Genomic DNA, 22,374 nt, shown 5'->3' on the forward strand with positions numbered 1-22,374 from the left:
CAAAATTTAGACAGATAATGTTGGAATTAATTGCCCAAACACTAATAATAACAGCCTCCACAACAATAAATAATACTAATAATAATACACAAAATAATTAATATAATTTGCAACACTGCTACAAATTAAATGGGCTAGATAAACTGATGTTATTTATTTCAATTATTACAATATTTAATTTTCCTGTTCTTTAATTTTTGCCTAAACGTTTACTTTTTCAAGGTGCTGTGTATGACGCTCTAACATTCATCTGGGATTATCATTGCTTCAATATTGTCAGTTATGCGTATTTACTATATATTATTTAATATGTATGATGTAGCTTCATCTGTAAATATTACTGAATTAGAAAAATTTTGGTCCAAACCTATTTTTTGCATTATAATACTGCAAAACTTGACACAATGATCAAAATCTTCTGAAGTTCTTGCACAAAATGTAGCTTTAAAATCATTGTTTTTAAGAATTTTGTTAATTGAAAAATTGTCATGTTGAAAAACAATGGAAAAAGTGCAGTAGTAATAAAATGAACTAAAATGCCCCATAGTAACTTTTATTTTTCCTATTACTATCCCAATTACATTCAATAAAAAACTTTAAACATTAATGTTGGAATTAATTGCCCAAACACTAATAATAACAGCCTTCATAATGATAACACTAATGCACAACAACTAATAATTTGTTACAGTACTTCGAATTAAATGGCTAGATAATTTGATGTTATTTATTTTAATTCTCACAATACTTAATTTTAAAATTATTGTCATGTTTTTGTCAATAGTTTTCCGATTCATTAATGAGGGTCCTCAACAAATGTCTGCAAAACATCTAATGATTTTGTATCATTAGTGGCAGATTTGGTCTCGCGGTGCGAGAATGAATTCTCACAGTACTATTTCTTCAAATTGCCCTTTTTTGTCATAGTTGCTTTGAAATTTATTATCAAATAAATCACATATCTCTTGTAAAGGCTGTACTCTTATCATCGTACTCGTACATCATCAACAGACTTATTCTTTCAGTTTCATATGAATGATATATTTATTATTTGATAAAATTAAATGAATAATAAAAGAACAATAATAAACTTGCATTAGAGCTCAAAGATTTGAAACATTAAACCTAATTCTCCAGTACATAATTAATTTAGAGATAATCAAATAGTGTACTTGCATGTTGAAGTAAGAAGCCAAAATGAGAAGCTAATAACTTACATTGCTGTAAAGTTAACAGCCAACAACTGATTTACTAATGTAAATTTGTAATACATTTTTTAAATTGTTAATTTTTTAAAAAAAATTATTTTATTAAGTAATTTAGGACCAAAAATTATTTAATTAAATTTTTAAATCAAATATTGTGGTAATTAAAGTAAATAATATCAGTTTACCTAGCCATTTAAATTGTAATAATGTTACAAATTATTATTTATTATTGTAAAGGCTGTAATTATTGTTTGGGAAATTAATTCCAACATTAACTATTTAAACTTTGTTATTGGATGATATTGTTTTGGTAATATGAAATATAAAAGTTTCAATGGGATGTTTTAATTCATCTTACTACTAATGCAATTTTTCTATTTTTGCAACTTTGCTTATAACTTGAAAATGAAGGCATTTATCGAGAAATGATCTTTGCCATCATTTGCTTCTAAAATTGTACATTAAAATCATTTATCACATATCTATCTTACTATTTAAAGAAAAAAGTTTAATTCATTGTGGCAGATTCAAGATGGCAGACAGAAAATTTTAAACTCACCATAAGTAGTAATTTTGTGACTATCTAGATCCAAACTTGTTTCCACATCCTAGTATCCTTTAGTTTTGAAATATGAAGCCATTTCCATAACTTAATATCACTCTGTATATCTGGATTTATGGCAATTAATAAATTGCTTTCTGTAATTGTTAACTAAGTGATTAGGCCAAAAAGACCTATCGGTTCTTTACTATAGTAAATGCACATTCCTAAAAAATTTTGACAAAAGTGTTTTTTATACTTGATTGTGTAATATTAGCAAGAAAAACACCCAATTATGTATATACGAGGGCAAGTAAAACTAATGTGAAATTCAAAATACATATATTTATTTGTACTTACATAAACAACACATGCTTTATTTTTCAACATTATCCTCCTTCTTCTTTGCATTTAGTCCATCTTTTAATGAGCTTTTGAATTCCTTCCTGGAAGAAAGTTTTCGGTCTGGTGTGCAGAAAATGTTTTACCGCTTCTGGCCTCTTCATCAGATTGATAATGATTCCTTCACAACTCTTATTTTAATGGGTCAAAAAGATGAAAATCACTTGGAGCCAGGTCTGTACTGTATGGAAGGTGGTCCAGCAGCTCAAAACCGAGATCTTGAAGGCAAAGGACAGTTTTTTTTTGGCCATAAGAGGTCGAGTGTTATTCTGAAGCAAAATCATGCCTTTAGAAAGTCTACCACATCTTTTGGATTTGATTTTTTGCTTCAATAAATACAGTAGCTCACAGTAGTTGTCACTGTTTACCGATTGACCTTTAGGTGTGAAGTAAACCAAAAGTGAAAGTGAATGTGCTATATCCCAGAATATCATCATCGCCTTTCCTGCAGACATCAGTTTTGAACTCTTTTGCTATGGGAGATGAAGGATGCTTCCACACTAAACTTTGTCGCTTACTCTCGGGTTCAAAGTGATGGACCCTGGACCCATGTCTTATCAATAGTTATTATTTGCTTAAGAAATGAGTCTCCTTTATCTTCATAACATTTCAAAAGCTTCTGGGAAATTTTCAAACTATTCTCTTTGTGGATGCTGGTCAATTGACATGGAACCCAGCGAGCACAGACTTTTCAAAAGTTTAGAGAATCATGAATGACTGAAAATGCTGAGCCATAGTGGCTTTTATTCAACTCACTTGCAATGTCATCAACTGTAATTTGTTGATTACCAAGAATCATTTGTTTAACTGCTTCAATATTGTCGTTAGTCTTTGAAGTGGAAGGCCTATGTTTCCGCTGTTCATCAGAGAGAATCTACCATTTTTAAAGCGATCAATCCATACATAGATCTTGTTTCCGCTCATACAACTCTCTCTATGTTGCTGCTGCATTCAGTGAATAATCTCTGCTGGTTTCACCCCTTTCTGAACTGAGGAAACATATCACTGCTCGCATTTCTTCCTTGGTGCAATCGGACAAAGGAGCATTCATTTTGAACAAACTTTTAAACACAATCACTAATAGCTAACAATGAAACAATACTTTCAATGAACAGCCGATAGAGGTTATGAGTTATAGCAGAACAATCATTGCTGCCATACATATGCTTGGGAGGGAAATCCAAATTTCCCTTTCCTTTTTGACTTACCCTCGTATTTCATTAAAATAATAACATAATATTTTTAGTCATCTTGTTTTAATATTTACTTTTGAAAGTTTCATTATTATTTTTTTATTTTTATTAAGTTGGAAGTTTTTTCTTGAAAAGTTAGAACATATTTTATAACTTAAAACTAAGTTAGGTTTATCGGCCACTAAGTTAACATAGACTTTTAATATTTTATGTTTAGTTTATTGTAGTAAAGGTTCAGTTTGTTATTATGAGCCAGACAATTTATTCTGTGAAGTATTAATGAGATACAAAGATAATGAAATAGTTTTCAATAATCTTTACCAAATCTTTCTAATATCTGAAGTCTTTTTGTCTTCATTTAACTTTTAATAGTTATTAAAATAAAGATCTGGAGATGTATATTTTTAAGTATTGTGCCTATGTGAATGTTTTAGAAAATACTACAAAAAAATACTAGAATGTCATAAAAGAAGTAATAATATAAAATATTATAATATATAACTTAAATTTAAATAATATAAATATTTAAATATAACATTTTTTCATTGTTGAATGAAAATTGAAGAATATAAATTGAAAACAATATTAATCATCCTTTAAATTTTATTTATGATGGACACCAAATTTATGATGACATGGATATCTTAAACAAATTGATAAAATACTTTTTTGTTATGATATCCTTTGTACATTTTAATCAAATGTAGTTTATAATTATTTGATTAAGTTTATAAAAACATTCACCTGTAATTTTTTTTGGGCAGAAAAAATGTAAATTTATTACTCTTGTGGAATATGATTTGTTAGTATTATATCCTATTGTATTTAACTAATGCATTTGAATATAACAATTCCTTTTTGAATGTGCCATTGAAATAAAAAAAAATATATTTAAGTTTAAGTATTAATTGTTCATTTTATTTCAATGAAAATTTAAGTACAGTTCAAAATGTGTAAAAAACTATTTTTATTGATGTGATTCTATAAACAATGTAATTTTTTTAAAAGTTAGTATTGATATAACACACCCATCTCTGTCATTACCAGAATTTAGATATGATTACATACATAAATATAGATTATATTTATTATTATACATATTACATTTATAACAGACAGTACGAGTAATAAATGTAATAGCATTGATGTAAAATTAGATAACTGTCTTAAAAGTCCTGTGGTATATATTGATTTTTTAACTTGTAAAGAATTGTAAAATATTAATGCTGAAATATAATTCTGTATATGATTTTTTGCTTATAAATAAATGTTTCATTTTTACTTGTAAAAGTCATACTTTCTGTCTATTGTTTCTTGAACTAAAACAATAATTTTTATTTTTTGGATGACTAGTAAGGTTAACAGTATATCCCAGTGAACAGTAGAGAAAAAAATCGGAATATTACAGTAAACATTAGTACCATATACATTATCATATTTGTAAGTGTGTATTATATTAGTAGTGTTATTTAATTTTGTTTTTTTTCCTTATTTCAGAATACTGAGTACTAATTTATTCAATGCTAGTGTTTCAGTGTACTTCTAATCTGAAACCCAGAATATTTACTCTATTAGTCATGATAGATCTTATTCTCCTGACATCATTTTTCATAATTTCGATATATTACTTTAAAAATATATTGTCTAATTGGTGAATTGGGATCAAAAACCCCAAATTACTTACACTATTTTTTATTTTTACTTTTTTATCTTTTTTTTAACATCCTCATTGGTATTAATCAGGGATTAGTGGTAGCATACAGTGTACAGTTATTCAATTGCTGGTTGACTATACTAGCTACTAGCTTAAAATATACATGTGTTTTTGCTAGTAATGTTCTTTCACCAGTTATTAAGGAAAGTTGTGTACTTGCTGCAGGCATTCATATATTAGTACACCTCGATTATCCATTTCATGTAACCTGATTTTTTGACCGCCTTGTATTCAGTTACATTTCTATGCTTTTTTCTACAAGACTAAAGCATCTGAGATACCACTCAAGAGTTGCTTTCTCTGATAGTAATGAACTGTACTATACAGCCCCTCCCTGTTGTGAAGAGAATAAAGGTGTCATTATTGGTGCTGAATATCACCTGCATTTTGGTGGGCGTGGCATGCAGATATCCAAAAGCCACTTCAATCCTCACTTTCTATACTAGGGCTTGCACAGGATGCTTGCAATTCTTAGGGATAGCTGTCGTTTTTGGTAGTGACTTGTGAGTCATGTTGGTTACCTTCAACCATTATGGTTACAACACATAATGAAATAGCTGTTTTGAAATGTTAATTGTTAAATATTTGAATATATATTGTAAGTACATTTTTAAAAAAAAATCAGGAAATTAATGTTTATCTGATTAGTATTATTTAAAAACTCATCAATAATTTTTTTTTGTATAGAATGAATATATTTTTATTTAATTTTAAATAGTTTGGAAGATCATGTATATTGCTGCATAATTTATTAAAAATATAAATGAGTGTGATGTTCTCTCCTACTTAAAGAATGAAGTATTCTGTTTTACGGAAAAAATTGTTCTCTTATTCTAAAATTGTTCTCTGGTTTGGTATAAATGAATATTGTTACTTTTTAGGAATAAATGATTATATTTTTTCAAAGATTATGCATCTGTATACTCATAAGTACTTGGCAATTCCCAACTTTTTATTCATTAAAAACTAATCAAAATGAATCTTATTTACCTGCATCAAAACATCTGACACTTCATTTTTGTCCTTAAAACTTATTTTAAGGACAATAGCAATTTTCATTACTTTTATAAATAGCCTCATAACATATTATTATATTTTAGATGAGTGTATATGTATAATAAGCATTTAATAATGAAGATATTAGATAAGCTCTTTATTAAGTGATTGAATAAACGTCTTCAAAATGAAACAGAGGAGAAATTATTCTTGTTGCAAATAAAATTATCTCTGTGTACCCAAAAAAATTTAACTATATATATATTTAAAAATTTTTAATTTATATATTTAACACAGAACAATGTTTATCTAAAACCTACCTTGCATGCTCTGTGGAGAATCTGTGCATATGTTCTTAAGGGGAAGTATATATCAATTTATTATAATTCTTTTAGATTGATTTTATAAAATCTTTGCGTAGTTTGTTTTGTTAAAAACTGAACATAGCATCAGTGTTATTTTTCTTTGATCTGTATTTCTGAAATGACAGCCGGTGATTGATGTGATATAAATTTAAGTGTAAAATAACTTTGTTCAAATGGTTGTGTGAAAATTGCTGGCAGATGCATAAAATAAGGGTAAAATTGTAGTATGCCAGTGAACATAATTCTTAAACATGTTATTCAAGTTGATATATTTGTACACTGCACAAATTAGAGTATGCAATATTATTTCATCAGCAAAACTCACCAAATGTATTTAGATGAAAGTAAGAACACTAAAAAAATAAAATGTGATGTTTTGAAAAATCAGTATGCAATTCAACTGATGGTGTCTATATAAACAAACCATTTTCTTAACGGAACCTTTTGCTTATAGGTTAGGACAAACCTATAATCAAAATGTCTGAAATAAATTTATTTTGAATAAGAAAGAGAAATTTTTAAAATAACAATTTTTTGGAATCTGTAGAAGTATTATTTTTTAATTACTATTAAAAAAAAAAGTAAAGGTTTATATTAAGAAATTTGTTGCTTAGGATTAAATAACTAAAATTATTAGGAAAAGCCATATTTCAATTAGAAAGAAAATATTATACATGGTTTTCAAGATTATTACAGTAAAGGAAGTCAGAAAGTTATTTGACTCAACTGTTATCTGTTAATGGAATATAATGATAGTATTTGTTACGTGTAGTTATCATGTAAAAATTCAATTTGACTTATAACATAGGTCATGTTATCACTGTTGTATTATCAGTTATGAACAGCTGCTGTCATTCTTTAACTAAGCAGATTACATTTAAGTTGTATTTACTTTTCTGTTTAGTAACTCACTTTGTGTGTTTTGTATTTTTGATGATTAATCTATGTGCATTAAGAAATTTTTATCTCCTCAGCACTTTAAATAGATTATTAATTTATTTATTCATATTAAACAAACTTGTCTGTTCATTAGAAAGGGATTATAAACTTCGATTGCTAATAATAAACAATCATTTTTAATTACTTTAAGTTGTGTTGTGTTTGTGTTTGCAGCTGAGTTTTTTGATACACCTCTTAATTTTTAATTTTATTGATTAAAAATGGTGAGATAGTTTGATTTAAAAAAAATCGATTATAAACTTCTTGTGGGTGATGAACATTTATCTTTTCCTTTAAAAATATAGTTTACCTTTTAAAACAGAATTCTCAGATAATTTGTGCCAAGATTCTGAAGGATTTTTTTAAAATTTAAGAACAGATCCTTCAGATTACAGGAAAAGATTTAATATCTAGTCTTGTTTATGTTTAACAGTTTAGTTACAGCTAGTAACAATACATAAAGAAAAATTCAGATTTAATTAATTTTCCTTATAAATTTAAATGATTTCTGATGAAATTATGCTGTTCTATATTGTGAAAATAATAGAAATTATGTAATCACAGTGTTAATATTTCAGTTAATAGTCACACTGCTTAACACACATTGTAAAGATATATAGATGAGCAGGGCTTTAAAATTTGAATTTACAAAAAGGGCTTTTTCAATGGTTTATTTAATTACAAAATTTTTTCTGACTATTCAAATCTGCGCTACATGGCTTGTCCAGATTATATTTACTTCTGCTTAATATGTTTGTTAACAGTAAATATTTTTGTGTTAATATTCTACAAATATTTAGCAAAGAACCAAATTTTCTTGTTTCTATTTCATGGTTTACAGTCTCTCTTAACCTTTTTTTATATGTTAGCTTGGTTGTCATACTTGAATAACATTGGTTAAATAATGGAATGCGTTTTTATGTAATTTTTGCTGCAATGAGGTAATTACCACATTTTAAAAATAAAAGAATAAGTTTTTTACTTGTCGAGCATTATTTTTTTTTTAAGTGTACTTATTAAAGGCCAGTAAATTAGTATTGATTGTTATATCAAGTTTTAATCCCACTCAGAAACCATTTTAATTTTATCTGAGTTAAGCATCCATTACTGCACTTGACTCTCCTTAATTGGAAAAATCCCAAAGTTATATAAATCATTTAACTCATTATTTTGTAAGAAGGGCATTTACCTTTCTTTGTGTTATCTATCAAAGTAAAAATCAGGTTGTTTGTGGAGTTTAAATGACCTAAGATATTCATGAGATACTAATTATTATTGAGACTGTACTGTTCATTTATTTTTGAATAAGCTATGTTTCTATTTTTACTATTTTTAAAGTCTATTTTTATCTTATTTATGTACTTGTAGGTGCTACAGGATGTGACCCCTGGCCTCCTGAACATAGCCCTGCCATATATCTCAATTGGTGTTTTCAATTCCAATTGAAAACACCAAGTGTCCTCAAGTCCATCCATTTATTTTGTGGTCTTCCCTTTCTTCTTTTGTTGTAGATCATTTCCCTCCATATTCTCCTTGCCATTCTCTATTAAAAAACAGACACAGACCTTAATAGAGTTTCATTTTAGTTGCTCTTGATAGTCTATTTTTATATAGGTTGATCATTTATATAAAATTGTTGATCATTGCATGGATGTAGAATAATAGAAATAAGCAATAAATAAAATTTAAACATCTACCAAGATGCATCTGTGTTCTTTTATACTTAACCAATAATTAATGCTATGTATATTCATTCAGATTGTTAACCAGGGTTGGTACAAATGACAGTGTGATTAATGCTCACAAAACAAATGCAGCTTTCTTTGTAATAAAGTGAAAATAATGAAATCATAATGCAATGTCTCTGTTTTTTGTGCTGAAATCTATTTTTTTTACATCTTAAAAGTATAACTGATAATCGTAGATAATTTAAACTATTAATTTTTTTTATTCCTGTTGTTAAGTAATACCATGTCCTACTTATTTATTTTACCTTTTCAACATTTTTCATCTGTTTAAGTTTTAGACGAGAAATAATACACAATGTTAATTGGGAATTGTTATCAATACATTCATTACCGATGCTAAAATCTTTGTATTTTGATAAAATAAAGTCAATTCTATCATTTTATATGTCATCATAGCGGGTTTTTTTATTGCTGTAGTGGTTTCATAGTGTATTTTATTAAGTAAAAATATTAAAATTTTTTCACTTGCTAAAAAAAATTCATTTACCTTCATTATCTAATGGCAGTTGTTACAGGGTGCCAGCGAGAATGAATGGATTAAAAGAGGAATTGCTATTGGGTTTGTTCTCCTTCAAGTAATTAGATATTCTATACATCTATTCATTGTTCCAAGAGAATATATTGTAGATACTTAATTGTGCTAAAAAACCATATTCTGCTGTTAGGATAATAAATTATTCTGGATAATAAAATATTCTGCACTTTGATAATAAATAATTCATTGTATGTATGCATGTAATTTAAAAAATTAAATTAACTGAGTAACCATAATCTAATTTACTTGTACATCATTATAGTTATTATTATTTACAAAATTTAATTCACTTTTTTAAGTTTTACCAATTTTATTTACAGAAACTAAATTTCAAAGGTCCTTTGGTACCTGTGTTTACTCCATTCTATAAAGACAGGTAATAATTTAACACTTTTCAGTAAGTTGTTTATTATTCTTATTGTTCTGTACTGTATAACTTTTGGCTTATTTATGTTATAATTAAATATTTAAAAAAATATTTTTTGTAATTTCATAGTCTTGGTAAAGATGATAAATTGTATTTTATCTTACAACTTCATAGTTCTGCTACTCTTGCTATATCTCAAAAGAAGCATCCTGAAAACCAAAAGAACATATAATAATTTTTAAAAAAGAACGAACCTTGTTTAAGAAACTGGTTCCCAGTTACATTTGGGAAAAATTGATTTCTGAATGATATTTTCTTTGTCGTTTTATAGCGATCTGAAATATTTATTTTTAAATCCAAATTCTAGAAAGTTCAGAAAAGTAGAAGAAGATTGTTTTACTGGACTCCAAATATTTCATAGTGATTTATTGTACTTCTATGTAAAGAATGTGGAATAGATATAAATTATCTGCTAAAACCACTTACGTAAAATACCTTCTGGTCACTAAATTTAAGAAATTTTGTTATTAGTTTGTCTCACCCATTTAACAGCTATTAATAGTTGGTAGAACTGTAAGAAATGAAATAAAGTTGTGAATGAGGGATCATATTCATTTTCAACCCAAGTTTATTAATTTATCAAACAGTATAATTTATAACAGGAATTTTTCATAATTTCAAAAATATATAGTGGTCACTTAAATAATAACCATAATATATAACTAAATATATACATAGTAAATATAACTACTACATAGTAAATAAAACTTTATATATATAGTAAATAATTATAATATATATATAGTGGTTATGTGATAATGTAAATGTTCTAATTAATTTTTAATTTCTGCAGAAGATGGCGTAAAAACTGAAAACACTCAACTTGTTCTGTGGGTTTTTATTCTATTGATATCTTAATAAGTTTATGAATGCATTTAAAGCTATGGAGTTTCTAAATGACAAACCAAACAAATATTCAATTTTAAAAACTTATAATGTTTTCGCTTGCTCTTGTGTCAATCTTCATTGTTGACTGGTTCTCATTCTCACCATGGAATTAGCTGATAAAATAATGTTATTAATGGGCTTTTTTTTAGTTAAGCAAGTAGCAGACATATTTATAATGTAGCAGAAAATTGTGCTGAATTTGAGTTGTATCCATTCAGTATATTATTAATGTGTTAGTATAAGTCACGGGGTTCATATGTAAGAAACGGTCCTTTTGTGTGTATGTAAAATGTCAAGGTTGTTTTAATGTTGGTGAATTGATCATTTGTAATTATGAAATAATTAGCAAATGTGTCCACTCTAGTGGTAAATAGGACATATTCATTTCATCTTTGACACTGCATTACATTTATGCAGAGTTGAGTATTGTGTACAAAAAGTATGTGTAGATATTATTTGCAAAAAGGACTTCATAACTTTAAAAGTATATAAAACTTTATTGAGATAACTTACAGATTCAGTTGAGGTCTCATTTCATAGAAGAGCACATCAAATTTGTCACCTAACATTCACTTTGGTTTGATATGGCTTCCTTTTGTAATGCTATGTACATCCCATTTGAAGTTGATTTCATTCCAGACTAGCCAGCAAGTCAGCCATTACCTCTGCAGCTGTAGCATTATTTTGAAGCCTTAGCTGAACAAGATTAGCAGGTAAAGGTAGTAAATAAACCTGATCTTTAATGAAACCCCATAAATAAAAATCTACCGGAGTCAAATCTGGGGAACATTGTGGTCACGCAACTTGACTTTCACGACCAATCCACTAACCTGGGAATTGAGTATCAAGAAAATCTCAGTTTTCTAGGCGGCAGTGAGGTGGTGTCCCATCCTCCTGATAGCAATGGCATACATCTTCGTCATCATTATCTAACTGAAGAATTAGAAAATTTTGAAGCATGTTCAGATAAACAATACAATTTACAGATACCTCCTGGAAGAACAACATGTGACCTTATTTACACTTTATTTTTATCATCAATAATAATTATTTACACTTCGTTTGGTGACAAGCATAAATAGTATGCCTACTAGGAGGCTCCCTACTGTACTCTATAAAAATTACTTTGAACTGCAAGTTGCGAAAAAAAACATACAGCAAACACATTGCGCACCAGTAAATGTGCTCATTAATAACAACACTGGTGACAGCAATGGAGGCCGCATTTGTTACTAATGAACTCCATTAGTCAAAAGTTGATTTGTTTTGCTATGAAATGAGATCTCAACTGAATCTGTAAGTTATCTCAATAAATTTTTTTATGCTTTTAAAGTTGTGAAGTCCTTTTTGAATCACCCAGTATTATCATAAAGTATAGTAATGAAATATCCTAATATATACTACTGATTTATATTTGATGATAAAGATATTAAAAAAACAGAATAAGAAACTTATCGAAAAAGACAAAATAATAATGTAGCATAAAACATAATGGTTTCAGAGTAAAGTGACAAGAACCATGTTTTACTGATCTAGCTGATTATTAATTCAAATTGTATATTGGATTCAGCTTCGAACCTGATGTGTCCACTTTTACAAATAATTAATTCAGGAAAACCAAAGACTAAGATTTGTATTTTTATAAAAAGTATAAATTACATTTGTATATAAGTGTTGTAGTAAAAATATTTATACATTTCATGTATAAATATTGTAAGGTTTTTTATCACTTGCCATCTTGACAACTAACATTTGGTTGTGTATTTTTTTTTAAATAAAAGTATTACAGTCAAAGGACTCTTGAGTATTTCTTTTATGAATACAATCAGCAGAATTTAATGAATTTAAAAGTTTTTCATTTAAATAAAAAGGTTATGAAAATGTTTAAACAATTCCATCCATCACATTATCTTTCCCATCCATCACATAATCTGGTAACAGATAATCACATTTGTATTACCATTTTTATCATCACTAATAATCACTGATAGTTTTAAAATCTTCAGTATTACCATATTCTATTAAGTTTTTGTACCACCTTAAAATATCCAAACTTGTCCACCCATAACAGAAAATGCTTTACTATTAATGGAGTAACTTTATTTTTATTTTCTTTGGGCAATTAATTCTATTTTATACCTTTAAAAGTTTGGTATTATTAACATAGAATTGATCATTAAAACTAGCTTTTGTTATCAACTTAAAAGAATTATTAGTAATTAAAGAATAAAAATGAAATAAACATGTAAAGAGCAAATCAACTTCTGATTTCTCTTTAAGAGAAGACAACTAACTGTTCAGTCTGTTCATCTTTTGTAGTGTCAGCTGACCTTTAAAAGCAATTTGGTTATAAGTAGCTGAAAAAAATGTAGATCTCACATGAAACATCGTGTAATAAAATATTTTTAAGTGTATGTGTGTTTGTGGAACTTTGAAATTGAAGTCACTTTTTTAATTAATTTATTTATGGTTTTTTTTCAGTTGAAACAAAGATAGTAATATGTTCATAATGTAGAATAAAACTGTTAAAGGTTATTCTGAAAAAAGTGGACTTCTCTAACTTCAGAATCAAGCTTCTGATAAATTTGTATTTTATACATATACATACACTGCTTGATTTTATATATATTATTTTTATCATAATTTTGTAAAAGATTTTATTAGATAAATTTAAGTCTTTCTGCATTAAGTTTTTAATGTGTATCCTTTTTTCTATAGCGGTGCTGTAAATATTGATGTAATTCCAAAATATGCTGATTACCTTGCAAAAGCAGGAATAATTGCTGTTTTAGGTAATAATTAAAAGTTAAAATAATATATATTTTTATATATAAGATACTCTATATTTATTATTTCTGAATAATAAAAAATCTATTCAAATACTTATTAAAAAACACATTTAGACATAAACTAATCATTAGTTAGAAAAAGACAATTTTCCCTACTTAAGATAAAATTTCTGTTGTTGGACATAAGTTATTGAGAATAGAAAATCTGAAGGAGCCTGAAGTATATCAGAAATTGTTGTTGGTATATTATTAACATGAATTAATGAAGCATACAATGTCCTATGAGGAAATCAAGATGTGAAAAAATATTTTGTTTTACAGTTATGGTTGCAGAAATGTTTACATTTATCCAATGTAAATATTTATAAATATCCTTAATAGTTATGTGGATGCCAGGTTTGACAAATTTGATGATTTGTATGTAATTTTATTTAATAATTTGAATAATAGGGTCTCAAAGCTGTATCTCCTTTGTTATCCAAAATTTATTTTATAAAACTAAATTAACAACTGCAAAAAATACTTTTTTATATATGAAGTAAACAAATATATTTTTTTAAAGTTTGAAGTAACATTGTTAACAATGTCAATAACAACATTTTAAGAGAATTAAATTTTGAGCAAATTAAAAAAAGTTCAACTGGTTTTCATTATAAAAATCTGTTCATAACTGATAAATTTTCTTGTGTAGGTACAATATAAATGAAATTCACGTACATTATTATTACTTAATAAACTATTAATATATTTTATCACATACAATAACTACTGTACTTAATTTGCGCTATTCTAATTTGGTATGAAAAATTATGTGTAATAAATTTCTTTAGCAATTGATGGTTCAGTTTAGGAATTACTTAATAAATATATTACTTCTCTTTTAAGAGAAAAATGTTATTTCTTGTCAAAAGTTATCTGTGAACACCGTCCACTAATAAGTCTACTGTTAAGATACATATCATTTTGTAAAAAGAACACCTATTATTAAAAATTACATTTTTATATCATATCATATAAGGCTATGTTCATTATGAGCAGTCGCTTGTATTATTCTAAACAATGAAAGTATTGTAATTGCAAATATAACAATAAAAATTAATCTTAAATACACCTCAGTTTCTATGTTCTGTGTCTGCAAAGATGCTGTTTCCAAAGTACATATGATTTTTAAATTTAAATACATTGAGTTATTATTAGGTAAATAATATTTTTAATTAAATATTGCTGTAATAAATAACTTTTGTTAACTTTGAGAAGCAGTTAAACGTGATCTTAATTACACATACAGTTAATTATAAATAATGTATATTCACTATCTTATCGTTTTTTAATTGTTATAGTTTAATTACACTAAATGTTTGTTAAAGCTTTTAGTACTTATTATCACATGCAGTAAGATATTAACCACTCAAAGCTTGATTTCTTATCATTACTTAGAGCTAAAGAAAGTACATAATGCTCCCTAATTATTTAATTACAACTACTAAAACATATTAAGTTTCAGTTTTTAAAAGTAAAACAACTTGTAACCTCTTATTGACCTTTAAATCTATTATCATTTTTATTTTAAACTTATATACAAGAAAAAGCTTAAAAATTCAGTTTTGTTGTCATATCAGAAATGTACTTTTTCCATTTTTTGGTTGTGATGTGTTTAAGTTTGATGTTAAATTTAATTATGTATGATGACTAATCTAATTTTGTAATAATCACATTTTATCAGTGGTACAATCTGTATAAAAGTTGTAATATGAGACACTAATTATCTCACTCAAAGATGACACAGCCATTCTCAAAAATAAGATCTATCTTGTGTCAGATTACTAGAAAAAATGAGAGGTGAAGAGGTGTCTTCTTCATTGAGCCAAATATGCTGTTACACATCACAATGCGCCAAGCTAATCAAAATAAGGTGGTATTCATCTCTACAAGCGATTGCCATAGAGAGTGGGTGTAAAGAGAACAGTATTACTGTTGTAAAACGAGCACCTTTGATCTTGTGCCTCTTGTACCTGAGATGCTTACATATATTACTATCATAAGAAAGAATGGGACAGATAATTTAAAGCAACAAATTAATACTGTTGAGAAATGCTGTTTCATAGCTGAGTAGTAGCAATACTGCTTTTCATCTGAAAGATTTCGGCTTGAATCATGGTCAGGCATGGCATTTTTTCACATACTACATTCATCTCTTATGTATGACTAATTGAGTGTTACTTAAAAAAAAAAAAAAAAACTAACGAAACCTACAATAACTAAAGTTAGTGGAGAAAAACACAAATTATTTTACTAATTTTTAAAAATTCTAAAATTGTAATCTTCAGTTTATAGACTTGTAACATCATATTATGAAAAATATGGAAGTTTTTACAAAATTGTAATCCAGAATGAAAGATTAGGGAAATGTTCTGGGTTCAAGTCCTAGGGTCAGGCATTGTTACAAAATTCATTCTTCATATAAAAAATGTTACTGGAAGTTTGGTGTAGCATGTTGTTAGAGAATAAATAAATAATGATTTTTTTTGTACATTTTTTAGTAAATGGAACAGCTGGTGAGGGTGTTAGTATGACTGTAGAAGAAAGAAAATTAGTAGCGGAGGAATGGATAAAGGTGGCTAAAATATGGAATATGATTGTTATGATTCAAGTTGGTGGAACAAGTTTAAAAGAAGTTCAAGAATTGGTAGGAAATAAAACTTTAATTTTTATCTGTTAACTAAGGTTACTGTACTATTTTATTAGAGACTTGGTAGGGTAAGTGATTTATATGTTAGGGTGGTGGTCGTTGGTTTATATGGTGGTCAGCTATTCTGTAATGCTTGCAGACCTAGACACAGATACTAACTTTAATTGATTTAAATATACCTTGTCCACTGACATTGATTAACAGATTCATCATTAGGATTTAAGACCAGACTAGACATTTTACTTTATTACAACTGATTTACAGTTTTTAAAAGTTAAATTAGCATAGATTTGAAATTGTTGAGAATAAAGGTCTAATTCCATTGCATGGCAATACTTTCTCATATATACTGCTTTTCTGAGAGCTAACACTAATAAGAAACAGTGGAAGACTGTTATAATCTGGATTTGTTAACATGAATTTTTCAATAACCTACTCTACTATGAATTTTTTTTTCATTAACCTACTCAAAGAAATTTGTGAAGGGAACCATTTTCAGGGTAGTGAACAATTGAAATTTCTAGAGCCAGGATAGGCTTCAATGTTATGAGATAAACATTTCTGTGCTAGCAAAATAGCTAGGTTTTATGAATAGGTAGGTAGGAAGGTAGAATAGTTTTATTAATTGCTCTGCCAGGTAAGGGTAAGCAGTAGGTAAGGGTCTTCTTACTACTTTTAGCAGGCTTTACACTGTCAAAAACTTGTCAGAATTAATTGAAAGAAAGTTTCATATTTGAAATGAAGAATTAGGAAATTCTGAAGGCAAAATAAAATTGTAAGAAAATATAAATTGATATTTTCTGTAATAAATTTTTCTGAAAGTAATTGTGCCACAGTAGCCAATAGTTTTATAAATCACTATTTTTTTGCATCCCCTTTGTATCTGATCAACATTTATCACCTCACCAAGAGGTGAAAGGGAGTAGTCGGATACGGCAGGAGGTTTGAACTGCCCAGTCAGAGGACAGAAATGTAGTTACTTTACATTGTAAAGTATGCCATTTTTAATTGCTTATCTCTCACCAGAGGCATTAGTTTAATATTTGGTCTTACTTATTCCACTCTAATTTATAAATGGATCTCCTGATGACGCTAAATTCCACATTGATAATCCAGGCTATAGCTTACAGACACTGTCAACTTCAACAGATGAATCTACTAGTGATCTTGCTCGAGATCAATGATCAAGTATTGTAATGGTTAATTATAGTCTAATACTGATAGTGAAGCCTTACATGATTGGTGCAGTACCCGTAGGGGGTATAGTGTTATGTAGTACTATTTGGTGAGTACTCGCTTACCAAACATATATACACCTCCCTCCTTTCAGTCAAATATTAAGTAATTCTATGAAAAACTATGTTGATAAAAGTGATGCCAGTTCTTTTCTGAATTTTATTAATGGAGTTATTGGCGATGGGGACTAAATAATAAAAATAATAATGGGACCAAATGGTCCATTTGATTATCTTCAATGAGTATAAAAAAACAGAAGGAAAAGTTCGAAAAACGAATAAGGATGACATTGTGATTGAAAAGTTTCTACTGAGTTGTTCTAATGCATGAACACGAATATTGTTAAAATTAATTATGATTTAGGTAAATGAAAACAGATTTGGTGAGAATTGCAATATCTGGGGATGTATTCAACATGAGAACGTGTACGATGTCATTCTCACACAAGCGTCAAAGATTTTCTGTACTGCATGTGAAGACTGCAATATTAACTGTAAATGTATTACACATATTTCAGTTTATTTCCCAATATGGAGGGATGTTATTCACACCATGTCGTTCCGGCTTTGGGCATGCTGAAGAACAAGGTAGTTGATTATATAGCTAACATTAGTGAGAGAGTTTTGTCGATAACATTAAAAAAGATGGAGAAGGATAGAGAAAAACCCTGGGTAAGAAAATCAGAAACCCTGGGCAAATCTGAAAAGAAGCTTTGGTTGCTTTCAGATTCATTTCAATTCTTGGACGACAGTTTGGATGAACTGATGTGCAATTTATGAAAGAGTAATCTAGTCATGAAAAGATGATTAAGAAAGTTAGAGATACCGATAGTACGTAAAACATTTCATCACTGGTAGTAACAAATTGGGATTCGAACTCAGAACTTCTGGAGGAGGCCGAGATGCTATGCTAGTGGCTCCTGAATAGATATCAGTTAACGGTGATATGGTGTCACCATTTGTGAATGACATCCAACACATGGAAACTGAAAAAACATTTTCATGCTCGAGAACAAAGATAACCGTACAGTCCAATACAGAGACATGCCATGCTGCTTAAGAAATTACAGAGGTATCCAATGGCGACTTGTAGCTAAAATTAGTGGGGGTGCTGCTCCAGAAAATTTTTTTTCTGGGCCTTTTCAAGGCCTGGTTAAAGTTTTCTGTAAAATAAAGGAACTGAAAAAAAAATGAATCAAATAGAATAGCTGGAAGCAGGATAATAATCTAATTCTACACTTTATCACATTCAAGAATATGGTACATGGTTTTTAATCTCATTCTGCTTAAAAACCATACTCGATTTAACCGAATAAATAATAAAATTTCAATAAAGGTAATATTTTTTAGTATTATTAGATAATAACTTAATAAAATGTCCACTTAAAAACACTATAGTCCAATGGTGCTTAATTTAAATTTCTACGTACATAGAAACAAATACATAATTACTTTTTACTAATTACCTTCTGTTTCACCCTTCCATTTTGTTTTTGGACAGATTTGGCAAAAAAGAGCCCTTGCTTTCTGCTACCTACTGATCACTACTGAAAAACAACTAAACCACTTTCATATTCCTTCTACTGAATAAAATAGAAAGTGAATGAACAAGGAACATTTCATACACACACAGAGTAAAAAACAACTACCTTTTACTAGCAGCATGCCAAGGTCGGCACTGCAGGAGCGACAGTGCTCTCTCCATCGCAGTCTCATGTGTAGCGTCCTATGTGTGCATGAGCACAACCAAACACTATGTTGCTAGAACTGTGAAATGCACAGTGCCACACAAAGTTTTCTGTATCTTTTTCATAAACTGGGGGATGGCTGCTGACATTCAGCTTGAGGATTATATGTTGTACAAGTATAAAGAAAGAATTAAAGAAAAAAGGACTAATTAAATTAAATGTTATCGATATTATCAAGTGGAAATAAGGGGTGCTGCAGTTCCACAGTCCCTAAACATGAGCTGCCACTGGAGGTATCCAATTCAAACTCTCCCTTTGGACTATATTATGGATAACCTTTAGCCATTAAACAATTGAATTTGAAAAGAAATGTCTGTAATAAACTGTTATTTTGTCTGGCATAATCAATAATGAAGGTTAATATTGGCTTATGCTTCTTATCAGGATTTAATTATTTGGAACACAACTGGCTAATTTTAATTCCCCATGACTTTTTGACAAGCTTGATGATTTCTAAAATTATTTTAATATAAACGAGTAAAAATGTTGGGAACATTTTATTTAAAAGGGAAACTTCATTTTTCCCTTATAACCAAGATGCATAATCCAAGATTGCATGAATGCAGTGCACACCATGTGTTTACTCTGATACTATGAAATACTACTGGCATTGTTTTTATATTAATATTTTGATAAATTTAATTCAATTCAACCTCCTCTATGAATCATGAGACCTGGCCATTGGTGAGGGGGCTTGAGTGCTCAGTGATACAGAATAGCTGGACCGAAGGTGCAACCATATCGTAGAGGTATCTGTTGAGAGCCAGACTAAGGAATGATTCCTGAAAGAGGGCAGCAGCTCTTTCAGTAGTTGTTAAGGGCGTAAGTCAGGACGACTTAAACGGCCATATCAACATCACTCAGTCCTCTGAGTACTGCGCAGCTGAAAGCAATGGAAAACTACAGCTGCTTTTTTTTCCAAGAAAATGTAGCTCTCTGCATTTTCATATAGCAATGATGGAAGCGCCTTCCTTGGTAAAATATTCCGGAGGTAAACTAGTCCCCTGTTCCGATCTCCGGGTGGGGACTACTAAGGAAGGAGTCACCAGAAAATTAAAAAATAATATTCTACGAGTCGGAGCGTGGAATGTTAGAAGTTTAAAAAAGGTTGGTAGGTTAGAAAATTTAAAGAGGGAAATGGATAGGATAAATGTAGATGTAGTAGCAATTAGTAAGGTTCGGTAGGAAGAGGAAGGCAACTTTTGGTCAGGTGATTTTAGAATAATTAACTCAGCTTCAAATAATGGGCAGGCAGGAGTAGGATTCGTAATGAAAAGAAGATAGGGAAGAGTTTAGAGTATTTCAAAATGCATAGCGATCGAATCATCGTAGTAAGGATAAAATCAAAACCTAAATCGACAACGATTGTTAACGTCTATATGCCTACAAGCGCCCATGATGATGATGAGGTAGAGTGTGGATACGAACAGATTGATGAAGCAATTAAACACGTAAAAGGAGATGAAAATTTAATAATAGTTGGAGATTGGAATGCAAGCATTGGAAAAGGCAAGGAAGGAAATATAGTGGGTGAATACGGGCTGGGCAAAAGGAATGAAAGAGGGGACCGACTTATAGAGTTTTGCACGAAGTATAATTTAGTAATTGCCAAAACCCAATTTAAAAATCATAATAGAAGAATATACACTAGGAAAAAGCCAGGCGATACTGCAAGGTATCAGATAGATTATATCATGGTTAAGCAAAGATTTAGAAATCAACTTGTTGACTGCAAAACTTACCCTGGAGCAGACATTGATAGCGAACATAATTTGGTGATAATGAAATGTAGATTGGGGTTTAAAAACCTGAAGAAAAGGTGTCAGATGAATCGGTGGAATTTAGAGAAGCTTGAGGAAGAGGAGGTAAAGAAGATTTTTGAGGAGGACATCGCAAGAGGTCTGAGTAAAAAAGTTAAGGTAGAAAATGTAGAAGAAGAATGGGAGAATGTTAAAAAGGAAATTCTTAAATCAGCAGAAGCAAACTTAGGCGGAATAAAGAGAACTGGTAGAAAACCTTGGGTTTCAGACGATATATTGCAGCTGATGGATGAACGTAGAAAATATATGAATGCTAGTGATGAAGAAAGTAAAAGGAACTATCGGCAATTAAGAAATGCTATAAACAGGAAGTGCAAACTGGCGAAAGAAGAGTGGATTAAAGAAAAGTGTTCAGAAGTGGAAAGAGAAATGAACATTGGTAAAATAGACGGAGCATACAGGAAAGTTAAGGAAAATTTCGGGGTACATAAAATAAAATCTAATAATGTGTTAAACAAAGATGGTACACCAATATACAATACGAAAGATAAAGTTGATAGATGGGTGGAATATATTGAAGAGTTATACGGAGGAAATGAATTAGAAAATGGTGTTATAGAGGAAGAAGAGGAAGTTGAGGAGGATGAAATGGGAGAAACAATACTGAGATCTGAATTTAAGAGAGCATTAAAAGATTTAAATGGCAGAAAGGCTCCTGGAATAGACGGAATACCTGTAGAATTACTGTGCAGTGCAGGTGAGGAAGCGATTGATAGATTATACAAACTGGTGTGTAATATTTATGAAAAAGGGGAAGTTCCATCAGACATCAAAAAAAGTGTTATAGTCATGATACCAAAGAAAGCAGGGGCAGATAAATGTGAAGAGTACACAACAATTAGTTTAACTAGTCATGCATAAAAAATCTTAACTAGAATTCTATACAGAAGAATTGAGAGGAGAGTAGAAGAAGTGTTAGGAGAAGACCAATTAGGTTTCAGGAAAAGTATAGGGACAAGGGAAGCAATTTTAGGTCTCAGATTAATAGTGGAAGGAAGATTAAAGAAAAACAAACCAACATACTTGGCATTTATAGATCTAGAAAAGGCATTCGATAACGTAAACTGGAATAAAATGTTTAGCATTTAAAAAAATTAGGGTTCAAATACAGAGATAGAAGAACAATTGCTAACATTT

At 29.1% G+C, this 22,374-nt stretch overlaps 1 protein-coding gene across 1 annotated transcript in view; it reads left to right on the forward strand.

Moving 5' to 3' along the window:
- Positions 1 to 7,328: 7,328 nt before the first annotated feature.
- Positions 7,329 to 22,374, forward strand: part of LOC142322256 (N-acetylneuraminate lyase-like) — a 28,604-nt gene continuing 13,558 nt past the window's right edge. The window contains exons 1-4 of the mRNA XM_075361131.1: positions 7,329 to 7,582; positions 9,962 to 10,017; positions 13,675 to 13,748; positions 16,286 to 16,431. Of these exons, the coding sequence (XP_075217246.1) occupies positions 7,580 to 7,582; positions 9,962 to 10,017; positions 13,675 to 13,748; positions 16,286 to 16,431 (279 nt within the window). The 5' untranslated portion in view covers positions 7,329 to 7,579. The remainder of the gene's footprint in view (positions 7,583 to 9,961; positions 10,018 to 13,674; positions 13,749 to 16,285; positions 16,432 to 22,374) is intronic.

The sequence above is a fragment of the Lycorma delicatula genome, chromosome 3 (assembly GCF_047948215.1).
Source record: "Lycorma delicatula isolate Av1 chromosome 3, ASM4794821v1, whole genome shotgun sequence".
Classification (NCBI taxonomy): domain Eukaryota; kingdom Metazoa; phylum Arthropoda; class Insecta; order Hemiptera; family Fulgoridae; genus Lycorma; species Lycorma delicatula.